Genomic DNA, 14,500 nt, shown 5'->3' with positions numbered 1-14,500 from the left:
CAAGATGTATGATGTCAGCCGGGGGATTATATAGATGCAATTTATTAGGTGCAGGATTTCCCTTTCATTTCTAGTTGGTGAGTGTCTTAATGTGAATGGATGTTGAGTTTAATCAAATGATGCTTTTGTGTCCATGGAGAGGGTCATGTGGTTTTTATGTTTTGTTCTATTGCTATAGTGAATCACATGAATGAATTTTAGGTGTTAAATAATCTTGCATTCCTGAAAAATTCTACTTGGTTATGGTGTACAATTCTTTTTATATGTTCTACGCTGGTGAGGATTTTGTCGAGGATTACTGCAACCATATTGATAGGATATTGGTACTCTTGGGCTACCTTTTTCTGGTATTGACTACAGGGCATCCTATTCTAGTTTTTGGAAGAGTTTGGGAAGAAGAGATATTAATTCTTTTTTTGATGTTTGGTAGAATTCATCTGTGAAGATATCTGGCCTGGGCTGTTCTTTGTGGGTAGAGCTTGCATTATTAATTCCATGGCTTTACTTATTATAGGTCCGTATGGATTTTCCATTCTTTTCGGTCTATTTCGGCAGCTTGTGTCTTTATAGGGATATGTCCATTTCAACATTAGTTGTCCAATTTATTAGCATTTTCACTGTATAACCATTATTCTTCCTGGAAGATCAGTCATAATGTCCATTCTACTGTTTCTGATGCTAATAAATGGGTAAGAAGATTCGAATGATAGGGTTGCCTAGGAGTCCCAAGGGGAGGAGATCTAGGACACCTTCTTAGCCTGGCACCTTCCTGAGCACAGGAAGCCCCTCATTCCCCCCCCCCCCAAAGCACTTGTTACCCTCGCACAGGAGCAGTGCTCACAGAAGCCTGTAAAGCTTCCTCATGAAGAAAGACACCCCACAGGGGAGCCCTATGAACAAATGACACTCTACCCTTTTGATAGAAAAGAAACTGAAGCTCCAAGAGATGGAGACCCTTGCTCTAGAGCCCCCAGCTTGTCAGAGGCCTGCTTGCCTGGGACCCCACCCTCTTCCCTTCTCAGCAGAGGCTGAGTGGAGAGCAGGGCTCTGAATAGGTTCAGGAAAGTAGAGTGATTTAGAGAACAAGGCTGTAGACCCACGATGGGGTTCCCGGGCAGGTGGCAGGAGGTGCAGTCGTCAGAGCCACAATGAGGGGGATGCAGGGCTGGGGGTGTGAGGGGACCCTGTCAGCTGGTCCTGCCTGGATGACTGTGCCATCTCAGCAGCTGGTTGGGAAAAGACCCAATAGGAGGTGGGAGGCGGGTTCTGGTGCTCGCAGTGTCCCCCACAGGCCTGGTGGCAGAGGTCAGGTCCCCTGCTATCTGCACCCAGTGTACTGGTCTGAGGCATGAAGGAGGTGGGTGAAGGCACCAGACAAATGAGGGGATGCCTTGTTGAATATGGGTGTCAGGTAAGGAGGGCACACGCTGTAGCAGGAGGATGTTCTGCGCAATGTCTGGGACCGACTTACCCTAAAGGATGGTCTCTTACTTATCTGATACTGCCTGTTAAGTGGGCAGCCGCCACGGTTATTACCAATGAGGGCCGTGATCTTGGTGCACAGACGGGGAGTCAGGGGCCCGGGAGCTGGGCCTAGACCCCTGTCCAGGACTCACCTCCTTCCCATGGGCTGTGTCTCCCTGTGGCCCTGGGCCCTGACAGGCGGGGCTGAAGGTGGCTCTGAGGGAAGAGCCTGCCTCCACGGTGCTGGCCAGCAGGCTGGTGAGGGGCTGGGGACACAGGGAGTCCTTGAGCTCATGCTGGGTGTCCCCCACCCGAGAAGGCAGGGCTGGGAGGAGCTGTCAGCATCTGCCCCGAGCACCTGTCTCTAAATCTGGTGGAGTCGGCTAGAGCTACTGGGCTGAAATGGCTGGGGGAGAGCAGGGAAATGGGGATGGCTGGGGGAGGGACGCCTGCACAACTCCTGGGAGGTTGGGGAAGGGGTGGGGGATGGGATACTCATGGCCTAGGTGCCTCCTGAGCTCTCAGGTGCAAGGATGGATCTTCCATGACCACATCTGGGGCAGGATGGGGGCATCATGGCAGCTGTGCCCTCCAGCCACCTTGCACTCAGCTAGGAACACTCTGTGTGGGCAGAAGGGGAAGAGAGATAGTGTGGAGCCTCTCCTCCCCCCACTTCTCCACAAACTGGTGATGTTTGTGGTAAACCAGGGACCTGCGAGGTGGCCTATAAGAGGAGCAGGACGTGGCAAGGTCAGATGTGAGGTGTCCAGTCTGTATAAAGGGGTTTGAGGGTGTGTCAGCAGCTGCCTTGCCATGACCTCCTGGGCCCTCCTGCTCCTCGCCTCGGTGCTCCTGGGCACCCCAGGTAAGGACATTCCCCATGTGATCCTGGCTAGTCCTCTTTAGCTGAGGGTAGGGACAGTTCTGGAGAGTGATTTGGACTTGATCACCTAATATGAAGTCTTTGCGGAAGGTAAGAGGGAAAGAAAGACAAGCTTGGGAAGGGATGAGATTTTTTTCATTTTAGTGCATTCTGAAAATTTGCATGTGTGTTTGTGTGTGTGTGTGTTTGTCTGTTGTTTTTGTGTTTTGAGAGAGAGAAAGAGAGAGAATAGAGATAGAGGCCTTGGTAGACAGAAAGGTTTGTGCAGATGGTAATATTGGAGAGATATTATCTTCTCTTCCCGTTTCCAGAAAGGTCTTAAAAGCATGTCTTTTCACAGAGCCTGGGTCAAGGCAGCCCCAGGGCAGTGTGAGGACAGGCCTCCTGGGCCCCTGTCCAAGCCCCACCCCTGTCCGGGGCTCTGGCCTCCTCCTGGGCTCCCCAGCAGCCAGGAGTTCTGACTTCCCCTCCTCTTCCACGTGTGGACACATGCTGATGCTGTTTCTTCCGCAGGTCTGACCTATTCTGGTCTGATCCCTGAGGACCATGATGACCTGTCCAAGGCCGACATTTGTCAGGAAGAGCAGTTCTTCAGGAGACTGGCCCAGGAGGCTGCCCAGGTTCTTTGCTGGCTCCCTGCTCACCTCCCGAGCCCCTCCTCGTTTTCTGCATCCAGGGAGCACCAGGCGATAGCTGCACATCTGTTTGGGTGGGGAGGGGGGACAGAGCAGTGGGCTGAAGACGCTGCTCTTGTGCGCACTTGTGCCTGTTCAGGGGGGCTACCTTGGTCTGTCTGGGCCCTCCCCTGAGAGGCCCCTCTGGGGTCTGACCAGAGAACACAAGGGGGGCAGGAGTTGGAATGGAGAAGGTGCAGTGGGTGTGGGACAGGTTCTGGGTGCGTCACCCTGCTAAGCCCACGAGGAAGGTGAGCTCGGGCCAGTCAGCTAGCTGGTCCTAGGCCCTACAGGACAGAAAGATCATTGGTCATCCTGCTGGCCTAGGAGGATGCAAGGGCTCCTTTCTGAATCTCTGCTCAGGATTCTAGGGATTTCTGAGAAACCACTTTGGGGATCTACTTTTTCTGACAGGGCGACCCGCAGTTCAACCAATGTGATATTTGTCGAATGATAATGACTTGGCTGAGGACTTGCGTGGGACCGTCCCAGATTCAGGTGATCTTCAGATTTGCGGAACCATCTGAACGACCATCCGGGGTCATAGTAGGGGCTCGGGGCAGGACCCTGAGGAAAAGCTGATCCTTGTTTGTGTGAGACCTTCTCAAGAGGGTTTCTGAGGTCCCCCCCCTGTGTCTGGGGAGGGACTACAGAGAACCATTTGATATTGGGATGCTCTGGGAGCAGGTAAGGATGCTTTCTCTTTCATTGTCAAAGGAAACTTGTAGCCAGGAGAGGTAGGAACTTTTCCCCTGTGGTCAACTGCATGTGCCCACGGGAGAGCCTATGAGGCTGGATCCAAGGGCATCTGGGTCAGGGTTGATGAACCCCAGATCTGTCACCTCTAGCTGCATGGCTGGGCCAAGTGCTAATGCTTTCTGAGTCTCAGTTTCCTTCTCTGTGCAATGGGATGGATATTAATCCCCCAAACACTTCCTTAGTCCTTTTTGAAGGAGCTGAGGGGTGGGTTAAGCTGAGTTCCCCATCTGGCCCTGAGCAAGTGCTGAACTAGTGGATGTGTTCCTCCCAGGAAGCCTCGTTTCACCCTCCCTCCCTCCTTCTCCTCTGTTCCCTGACCCTGCTCAGCTTCTGGGTGCTGCAGGGCCCACCCTCAGCCCTGGGCACTCAGCTGTAGCCTCTCTCCTGCGATGGCAGTAGACGATACTGCAAAATGGAACGTGCCATGGCTCAAAGCTCTCTCTCCTAACCTTCCCCACCCCACTTGAGCCTGTGCCCTGCCAGCCCTGGGACCCAGGAGGCCTCTGTTCACAGAATCTGATTGTGGGGTAGCAGCAGGGGCACTGTGCTCCACATACAAAGACAGTGGGCCCGGGGTGATGATGCACTAGGGACTGACACAGGACAGAGCCAACTGTCCTTGTCTCCTGATCCCCTCCTGGCCAGGCCCAGATCAGGGCCTTGGGACTGGGCATGAGGGCCGATCCAGGTCTCTCCAGCCTCTGCTTCCATGGTCACCTGGCACCAGGTCCTCCTCCCAGCATGCCCACAGTCAGAGGGTCCCTGGCCCAGGAGCTGCAGGGATCCGTGGGGGTGGTTGGGGCAGAGCACAGCTAATTCTTGTCTCTGGTCATGGTGCTGTTGCTACTTCAGGGAGCCATTGACAAGGCTACAACAGCGGTGTGCTCAAAGATTCCAGCGGTGGAAGACATCTGCAAAGATATCCTCACCAGATTTTTGTGTGGGGTTGCCCAGTTTTTCCTGAATAGTGATCCCTCCAGGGATATCTGTGTGACCTTCAGGATGTGCAGACCTCAAGTAGGTGAGTACAGAGGTAACAGCAGGGACCCCTTCCTGTGGGGTCCAGATCTCATCCCCAATTATATGTAGCATGGTGTAAAAACATGGAAATACATCTGTCATAGACAAGTTCATAAGCAACTCATACATGTTCCCCCTAGCGCCGTTGTTCTGATGCATTCCTCCCCCACTGTGTGGAAGTCTGGAGAAATTGGGCAGGTGGGCTGTAACAAGAATGGTTGTGAAATACTCATGAAGAATCTGGACTTTTAAAATATTTAGTTAAAAAATTTATGTAATCTCTCCATCCATCGTGGGGTTTCAACTCACAAACCTGAGAGCCAGAGGCCCAGGTGACTCACTGAGCCAGCCAGGTGCCCCAAGGGTTCAGGGGTTTCTCTCAGGCTACCGTGGGTGACATCAGGGCTCCATCTCTGGTCAGCATGCACTTGAGCAAGTAGCTTAACGCCTGTGAACTTGAGCGTCTCTACCTGTGAAGGGGATAATAATCCTGATTTTTTATTTTGAATAACACTTGAGTGAGATGATTATGTGTAAGGAGGTTACCACCAAGGAAGTGGCCTCAGCCTGGGCTAGGCATAGACGACAGAGGCCTGACTGACACCTGTCCCCAGCCCAGCAGCGGTTCCTGGGGAACAGGAACCAGGCACCATCTCGCCCAGGACACCCGGGGCCCGAGAGCCGGGCTCGGGAACCCCGCTGGCAGGGAAGCTCTGCAGCCTCTCCCTCCAGGGCTGCCCAGGCTGCGCCCACAGATCAGGCTAGGGTGGTGGGACCGGGGGCAGGAAAGGCCCCTTAGTGTCTCTGGCAGCCAGTCTTGCCTTGACTGAGGCTTTGGGACTTGATGCTGGCAGATCTGGGGTCACCTCATAATGCGAGGTCCCCACCACTTCCTGTCATTGGAGCCTGTGGTTTCCATCTCCAGAACCCCAAACACCCTCAGGCTCCTGATTGGGTTCCAGGATGTAACTCTGGGTGTGATCTGCAGGGGCAGGTGGCTCTAGTGCACATTTGCAGGGACCCCACCCCTGCCACAGCTGTTTCTTCTCCCCACTCCAGGTGTCCAAGGAGCTGGGACCTTACTGCACCCCGGGGAGAAGCACAGAGTCTCCAGCAAGCACCGCCAGCTCCTGCCTTCCTAAATCCAGGACGGACCCTCCAGTTTCTCTCAGCTAGCTCCCTGCAGTGTCATCCCCTGGCAGGAGAATAAAATGTCTTGCAAGCTTTTGGCCACAGCTTTTGTTCCTTTGGGGGATTGGAGGGGAGGGGCTCGGAGACAGGCTTGGGTGACTTATGCACTGACTCATTGAATGTTTATTGCATGTCCCACACTCTGTTGTAGAAGCTGAGGCGGTAGCGGTGCACAAGACAACGTTTGCAGGTCTTCCACATATACATGAGATGCTTATGATGCCCTCACTAGAGATACACACTCCTCTCAGAGCCGGGGACACAGTGAATATACCCCAGAAGCTCTCAGACCAGCAGGGGAAAACAACAGGCTTGTAGTAAGAGGGCTCTTGGTCCTAAGGAGCTGAAATGCATTCTTTGCTTTGGGAAGTTCAATATTTAGGATTGTTTTGCTTGGGAAGCATTAGAAATCTTAGGTCCTTCAGCCTTAAATGAATAAGACAATTTATTGGATGAAATTGGATGAAATGAAATCATTATGCAGTCCATAGCTGGCTTCAGGCACAGGATGATCCAGAAATGAGTAGTGTCACCAGGCTTCAGTCCTGTTATCTCTGCTATTGTCTACATTCCTCCCACCTCTGTATAGTGAGATTGATCTCAGGCTAGCTTCCATCTGGGCAGCAGCAATGGCCTCATCACGTCCACACTTGACATTTCATACTGTGTCATCCAGACAGAAAGAGAGTGTTTGTTGATTCTACGTTGTACCTGCTCCCAGTGAGGGGAATGGAGGCTTCTTTTCCAGAAGCCCCATTAGACATCTCTGTTCGCACTGACTGGAGTAGGCCAGGCACCTATTTGGAATCCATCCCTCGGTTCCAAGGGCATGGGCGACAGGATAGCATGAGGCAAGTCAGGACACACCCCTGGTGCGGAAGCGGAGTTTATCCTCCTCAGTCACTCAGGGGAGAATGGACATGGTACCTGGAAAGGGAAGGTAACTAGAGAGGGAGTGAATGTTGGCCATCACCAAAAGCAATGGTGCATCCACCAAGATTCAACCCAAGAGCAGTTCAAGGATACTCTCAATGGTGAAATCTGGGGCAAATGGAGTATTAAAATGGGTAAGGACAACAGTAGGTTGTCACTCATTGTGTAACGTAGAATCCATGAACCATATAGATATAAATAGTCATAATTAATAAGGGAAAAAGGAAAGTGTTACTTCAGAATACCAGATAATAAATGTAGACAAAGTTGCAAACTGTATTTCCACAAAGATTTACTAGATGGGAATTACTTACTAAATGGCATTATTAGTTAGGGTGACAGTGGAGACATGGCAGACAGGTGATTAATGTTTTCTGCCCCCTCCCCTGCCCATGCACTAACCCTGAGGAACATCAGACAAACCCACAGTGACTTTCCACACAGCAGCTGGTCTGTACTCTTCAAAATGCCAAGATCATGAAAGAGGAGAAGGGATGGGGCATCTCTTCCGATTCAAAGAAAACTAGGAAGATGCTTGATGTAATTGTAACAGATGAGCCTGGCGTGTATCAAGACTGCAAAAGACACGGTTGGTGTAATCTGGGAAACTCACTGCAGCCTGGGATGATAATATTGTGCCAATGGTAGCGTCCTGATGTGGATGGCAGTGCCACCCTATGAATGACAGCGTCCTTCTTGTAAGGAAACACACGCTAAAGTATTAGGGGGTCGTGGGGCATCACGTCTGCAATGCACTGCCAGTGAGTTAGGAGAATGGTAACATGTACACTCAGAAACACCAGGACAAGACAGCACAGCACATACATGTAGTAAAATGTTACCAGTGGGGGAATCTGGTTAAGGTGAACGGGAGCTGTTTGTTCTAGTCTTACAAGCTTTGCCTAAATCTGACATGATTTAAAAATAAAGAGAAAAGACTTGCAGTAATTTGCCTTTAGCACATGGATGGGTGGTGTGACATGTACTAAGGGGGGAAAGACACTTAGATGGGTGGACTTGGAGAGAATGAGGAAGGGTTCTTCTTTGACCCTAAGACTGTGTCTATTCCGTATGCAGGTCGGTGGATGGGGAGGGGGTGTCTGGGCCGAGCCCAATTTGAAGTCCTTGAACTGGGTGTGAAGGGCAGGGAGACAGTGCAGAAGGAGAACATTCCTGTCTGAGGACAGGAGGGGCTAGTCAACCTGTGGCGGCTGGTGGTGGTGGAGGAGGAGCAAAGCAGCAAGGAGATTGGGGAGAGGCAGCCAGTGGCACAGGGGAAACCAGACATGGGGCTAAGGAGCCAAGAGAACCAAATGTTTCAGGCTCTAGGGAATGGCTGAGCTTGTCCAGGGTCACTGGGATAGTACAAAAGAAGAAGAAAGAGGAAATTCCGTCCCTGGATTTGGGTGCTTTTGGGCCTTGGGGACCTTAGTCAGACGGTTTCAGTGCACAACTGCCATGTGCCCTGGGATTGAAGGGTGTGATGTCAGCAGGCGGGGATGGCCTTAGGAGGGGGTTCCTGTCAAGAGTCGGAGCCAAGTGTGGCAGAGCTGCAGGCCATGTGAGAGTAGAGGTGGAGCCTGTGTGTAAGGTGTGTGTCCAGGTGGATGACAATGGTCCCGGGAGAGGTCCGAGGCCCACAGCGTAGGAGAGACCCGAGGAACAACCACAGGGGAGGCCTTGGGGAGGGAGAGGAAGGGTCCAGGGCATGATGGAGGGTGAGCAGGGACTTCTAAAGGTGGGAGCAGAAGAAGGTGGCTTCAGTCTTAGAGGTAACAGCTAGTAAAGGGCAGGGCGCAAGCCAGCTCTGGTCACCTGTCAGGACGAGCATGCGTGCACTTGCGTCCTAATACAGACTCCTCTGGGGTACCCTCTCTCCCCCAGGACCTTCTCAATTCTCTAACATTTCCTCTGTGACCCACCTGGGCAATCCAGGCCGCCAGCTGGTGTCATGTGAAATCCCTCCCTCCTGGCCACTTCCTAGTTCCCTGACTCCAGCTGGGGCCAATGACCCCCCCCCCCCCCCCCGCCGCCTTCCTGGCAATATGGAGTAGCCTGATCCTAGTGCAAAGCAGCTTAGCCCTGGCCAGGCTCTGCAACCATCTCCTTGGGCGTCTTCAGACTTCCTTCTGCCTTTGCTCCTAGGTCCTTTCTGTACAGGGCAGCCCGGGCTCTTTCCAAACTACAAACCACATCTCCTCACCTTCCAGTGGCTTCTCACAGACCTCTGGACAGAGTCCCAGCTCTGTGTTACATCCTGGTGTCAGGATAGGGAACACATGAAGGAAGTCACTTCCCTCAAGCAACTGGCAATTTACCAAATACTAGTAATGTCACATGAAATAAGTCTAGCTCCCTAAATCCCCTCTGTTTGTACAAGAAGGAAAAATTATCAATTTTATTAAATGTTATCCCATGAATACATGTCTTCATTGTGTTTTGGGTGATGAGGTTGGAAGTATGCGTAGACCCTTGTGTTGCACAGAGAAGTCTGCTGTTTACATCAAGGTAAAGTGCTTGGGTGACTGAGTCGTGAGCCCAACCACCTGCTTTTTCAGGGATCACTATTCTTTACAGTGTAAAAAACACACTACAAAAAATTTATAATTTTAATGATGTTTAAATGTCCACTCAGCAGCGTTGAGTATATTCTCAGTCTTGTAACACAGACATCTAGGAGTTTTTATCCACAGAGCTGAGGCTCCATACTCATTGTTAAGCCATGACTCTCCGGTTCCATGACCCATAGCCTGGGTACCAACATTCTATTTGATGTTTCTAATAATTTGATTACCTAGACATCTCATATAAGTGAAATCATACACTATTTGCCTATTTGTATTTGGCTAATTTCACTCAGGTTAATGCCCTCATAGTCTATCCATGTTCTGACATTCAACAGGATTTTATCTTTTTTTCTTTTTTAAATATTTTATTTATTTATTCATGAGAGAGAGGGAGAGACACAGGCAGAGAAGCAGGTCCATGCAGGGAGCCCGATGTGGGACTTGATCCCGGGACTCCAGGATCACGCCTTGGGCCTAAGGCAGGTACCAAACCGCTGAGCCACCCAGGGATCCCCAGGATTTTATCTTTTTAAGGTTAATAACATATATATACTTATGTTACCTTTTATTTATCCATTCCTCTGTCCATGGACATTTGGGGGCTTTCACCTCCTGGCTATTGTGGATAGTGCTACTAAGAACATGGATGTGGAAAACCTTTCATGACCCTGCTTTCATTCTTTTGTATAAATACCTTAAGTGGGTTTTCTGGCTCTTGTGGTGGTTTTACCTTTAATATTTTGAGGAACCACCATATTGCTTTACATAGTGGTTTCATGATTTTACAACAACAGTGCACACTTTCTCCACATCTTCACTAACACTTGTAATTTTCTGTTTTTTGATAAGAGCCCAGTTATCAGGCATGAGGTGCTACCTCATTGTGGTTTTGCCTTGCATTTTCCTAACAATTATTGATGAGGAGCATCTTTTCATATGCTTGTTAGTCATTGGTATATTTTGTAGGGAGAGCATCTATTCAAAGTTCTTCTTCACTTTTTACTTGAGCAATTTGTTGTTGAGTTTTAACAGTTCTTTGTGTGTTCTGAGTATTAACCCATTATTAGGGAATGATTTGTAAATATTTTTACCCTTCCATAAATCGCCTTTCCCTTCTGACTATGTCACTGGATACCTCGAATTCTTACGTTTGATGAAAGTTTTGTCCATTTTGGTGCATTTCTTGAAGTCATACTGAAGAAATCATTGCCAAGTCCAATGTCATTCGGCTTCCCCTAATGCTTTAGTCTAATGATATTATAATTTTTGATCTTCCATGTAAATGTTTAATCCAGTTCTATTGACTTTTCATGTATGGTGGAAGGTAATGGTCTACTTTCAATCTTTAGTATGGGTTCTCCAGTTTTCCCAGCACCATTTGTTGAAGAATGTCGATTCCTTTAGTGAACACCTTCTTAGATATGGTATTGTAGAAGACAGTTAGCAGGAGGGTGAAGTTTCTCCAAAATGGTCCACGTGTTTGGATGTTCTTATGAGTGGAAAGGGAATGATACCTTTTTTTTTTTTTTATAATTTTTATTTATTTATTTATTTATTTATTTATTTATTTATTTATTTATGATAGTCAGAGAGAGAGAGAGAGAGAGAGAGAGAGAGAGAGAGAGAGAGGCAGAGACACAGGCAGAGGGAGAAGCAGGCTCCAAGCACCGGGAGCCCGACGTGGGATTCGATCCGGGGTCTCCAGGATCGCGCCCTGGGCCAAAGGCAGGTGCCAAACCACTGCGCCACCCAGGGATCCCGGGAATGATACCTTTTTATTTAAGCTCTAGATAGTTACCAGAACCAGTGCAATGCTGGTTTCAGGAGCAGAATTCCGTGATTCATCACTTACATTTAATACCCAGTGCTCATCACAACAAGTGCCCTCTTTAATACACAATACCCATCCGGCCCATCCCCCACCCACCTTCCTCTATCTCTTGTCATTTTTATCTCTATTTGTAATAGCCTCCTATGGTTTATTTCTTTTTTTTCTATCGTTTTTATCCATTTCTCTTTTATCTTCCTTCCCCCCTTTTGTTCATCTGTTTGTTTCTTAAATCTCACATATGACTGAAATCATATGGTATTTGTCTTTCCCTGACTGACTTATTTCACTTAGCATAATACCCTCTAGCTCCAACCACATGGTTGTGAATTACTCAGATTTTTAATGAGTGAGTAATATTACATCGTGTATATCTATGACATCTTCCTTTTTTTGTTGTTTAGTAGATTTTATTTATTTGTTCATAAGAGACTCCAGAACGAGGCAGAGACATAGGCAGAGGGAAACCAGGCAGAGGGAGAATCAGGCTCCCTGCAGGGAGCTTGATGGGACTTTTGATCTCAGGACTCCAGAACCAGGATCTGAACCAAAGGGGTCACTCCACCAGTAGCCACCAATAGTCACCCCTATACCACATCTTCTTTATCCATTCATCTGTCAATGTACATTTGGGCTCTTCCCATAGCTTGTCTACTTGTTGATAATGCTGCTATGAACATTGGGGTGCATGTACCCCTTCCAATCTGTGTTTTCATATTCTTTGGGTAAACACCTACTAGTGCAATTGCTGGTTGTAGGGAAGTTCTAGTTTTAACCTTTTGAGGAAACTCCATGGTGTTTTCCAGAGTGACTGCACCAGTTTTCATTCCCACCTATTTTGCAAGAGGGTTCCCCTTTCTCTGCATCCTCTCCAACACCTGTTGTTTCCTGTGTTGCTAATTTTAGCCATTCTGACTGGTGTGAGGTGATATCTCCTTGTGGTTTTGGTTTGTATCTCCCTGAATAGGAGTGGTGTTGAGTGTTCTTTCATCCTTTCCAAGGATGTCTTCCTTGGAAAAGTGTCTATGCACATCTTCTGCCCATTGCTTTATTTTTAAAAGATTTATTTCTTTATTCATGAGAGAGAGAGGGAGAGAGAGAGAGCGCTCCAGAGCACTGAAGAGCAAACAAGCTGGGAAGGGGCAGAGAGGGAGGGAGAGATTCTTCAGACTCCCACCGAAGTGTGGAGTTCAAAGAGGGGCTCGATTCAGGACCCTGGGAAATATTGGTCTTTGAGTTTTTGAGTTTTCCTTTTTGTATTAACATAGGGCATGTCTTTTTGGAGGAGTGTGGGAAGAACTGGTATTAATTCTTTGCTCAATTTTTGGTAGAATTCATCTGTGAAGATATCTGGCCTGGAGCTTTTCTTTGTGGGTAGAGTTTGCATTACAAATCCATCTCTTTCCTTCTTATAGGTCTACTTGAATTTTGCATTCTTTTCATCCAGTTTCAGTAGTTTGCATCCTTCTAGGGATGTGTCCATTTCAATGTAAGTTCTCTAATTTATTTGCGTACAATTGTCCATAATATAAAAGTTATCTTCCCTGTAAGAACGGTCATAATGTTCATTTTTGTGTTTCTGAAGCTAAAATAGGGTAAGACACGTTACCATGTTGAGGGTGCTGAGGAGTCCCATAGGGAGGAGGCCTGTGGCACTTTCTGAGCCTGGCATTTCCTCCTGGCATTTCCTCCTTAACAACACCAGTTATCCTCCCACAGGAGCAGCACTCACAGAAGCCACCTTGGGGAAAGATGCCCTAACACCAGCCTCCCTCTGCCAACACAGCACAGGCTGTAAAGCTTCCACATGCACAAAGACATGTCACATGGGAGCCCTATGAAGGGGGGACACTATACCCATTTGATAAAAAAAGAACAGAAGCTCCAAGAGACGGTGACCCTTGCTCTAGAGCCCCCAGCTTGTCAGAGGCCTGCTTGCCTGGGACCCCACCCTCTTCCCTTCTCAGCAGAGGCTGAGTGGAGAGCAGGGCTCTGAATAGGCTCAGAAATGTAGAGTGATTTAGAGAACAAGGCTGTTGGCCCACGATGGGGTTCCCGGGCAGGTGGCAGGGGGAGCAGTCGACAGAGCCACACTCAGGGGGACGCAGGGCTGGGGGTGTGAGGGGACCCTGTCAGCTGGTCCTGTCTGGGTGACTGTGCCATCTCAGCAGCCAGGGGGGAAGACCCCAAAAGAGGTGGGAGGCGAGTTCTGGTGCCTGCAGTGTCACCTGCAGGCCTGGTGGCAGAGGTCAGGTCCCCTGCTATCTGCACCCAGTGTCCTGGTCTGAGGCATGAAGGAGGTGGCTGAAGGCACCAGACAAATGAGGGGATGCCCAGTTGAATGTGGGTGTCAGGTAAGGAGGGCACATGCTGTAGCAGGAGGATGTTCTGCGCAATGTCTGGGACCGACTTACCCTAAACGATGGTCTCTTACTTATCTGATACTGGCTGTTAAGTGGGCAGCCGCCACGGTTATTACGGATGAGGGCGGTGATCTTGGTGCACAGATGGGGAGTCAGGGGCCCGGGAGCTGGGCCTAGACCCCTGTCCAGGACTCACCTCCTTCCCACGGGCTGTGTCTCCCTGTGGCCCAGGGCCCTGACAGGCGGGGCTGAAGGTGGCTCTGAGGAAAGAGCCTGCCTCCACGGTGCTGGCCAGCAGGCTGGTGAGGGGCTGGGGACACAGGGAGTCCTTGAGCTCATGCTAGGTGTCCCCCACCCGAGAAGGCAGGGCTGGGAGGAGCTGTCAGCATCTGCCACGAGCACCTGTCTCTAAATCTGGTGGAGTCTGCTAGAGCTACTGGGCTGAAATGGCTGGGGGAGAGCAGGGAAATGGGGATGGCTGGGGGAGGGACGCCTGCACAGACACCTTGGAAGTGGGGGGGAAGGGGTGGATGGGATGCTCATGGCCGAGGTGCCTCCCTGAGCCCTCAGGTGCAAGGATGGCTCTTCCATGACCACATCCAGGCAGGGTGGGGGCATCATGGCAGCTGTGCCCTCCAGCCACCTTGCACTCAGCTAGGAACACTCTGTGTGGGGGGAGGGGAAGAGAGATAGTGTGGAGCCTCTCCTCCCCCCACTTCTCCACAAACTGGTGGTGTTTGTGGTAAACCCAGGGACCTGGGGAGGTGGCCTACAAGAGGAGCAGGAGCCGGCAAGGTCAAATGCGAGGTGTCCAGCCT

At 49.9% G+C, this 14,500-nt stretch overlaps 1 protein-coding gene across 2 annotated transcripts; it reads left to right on the top strand.

The window, feature by feature from the left end:
• The first annotated feature begins 2,258 nt into the window (after window positions 1-2,258).
• LOC129510803 (antimicrobial peptide NK-lysin-like) lies at window positions 2,259-5,970 on the top strand. Of its 2 annotated transcripts, none has more exons than XM_055327067.1 (5): window positions 2,259-2,329; window positions 2,861-2,967; window positions 3,436-3,519; window positions 4,735-4,801; window positions 5,860-5,970. In XM_055327067.1, the coding sequence occupies exons 1-5, from the start codon at window positions 2,278-2,280 to the stop codon at window positions 5,940-5,942; spliced, it is 393 nt and encodes a 130-aa protein (XP_055183042.1). In that variant the 5' UTR covers window positions 2,259-2,277; the 3' UTR covers window positions 5,943-5,970. The 2 variants fall into 2 exon arrangements, with proteins under 2 accessions (XP_055183042.1, XP_055183041.1); XM_055327066.1 differs by having other exon boundaries at window positions 4,633-4,801.
• The last annotated feature ends 8,530 nt before the right edge of the window (window positions 5,971-14,500 follow it).

This window comes from Nyctereutes procyonoides, unplaced genomic scaffold (genome assembly GCF_905146905.1).
Source record: "Nyctereutes procyonoides isolate TBG_1078 unplaced genomic scaffold, NYPRO_anot_genome, whole genome shotgun sequence".
NCBI lineage: Eukaryota > Metazoa > Chordata > Mammalia > Carnivora > Canidae > Nyctereutes > Nyctereutes procyonoides.
Note: the sequence above shows the minus strand (reverse complement) of the source record. Positions and strands in the feature narration are given on the sequence as shown.

Coding starts and splice junctions, on each gene's coding strand:
- LOC129510803 (XM_055327066.1), top strand. CDS start 2,278: ATGACCTCCTGGGCCCTCCTGCTCCTCGCCTCGGTGCTCCTGGGCACC. Junction 2,330..2,860: donor GGTGCTCCTGGGCACCCCAG/GTAAGGACATTC, acceptor TTTCTTCCGCAG/GTCTGACCTATTCTGGTCTG. Junction 3,520..4,632: donor TGGGACCGTCCCAGATTCAG/GTGATCTTCAGA, acceptor TTGCTACTTCAG/GGAGCCATTGACAAGGCTAC.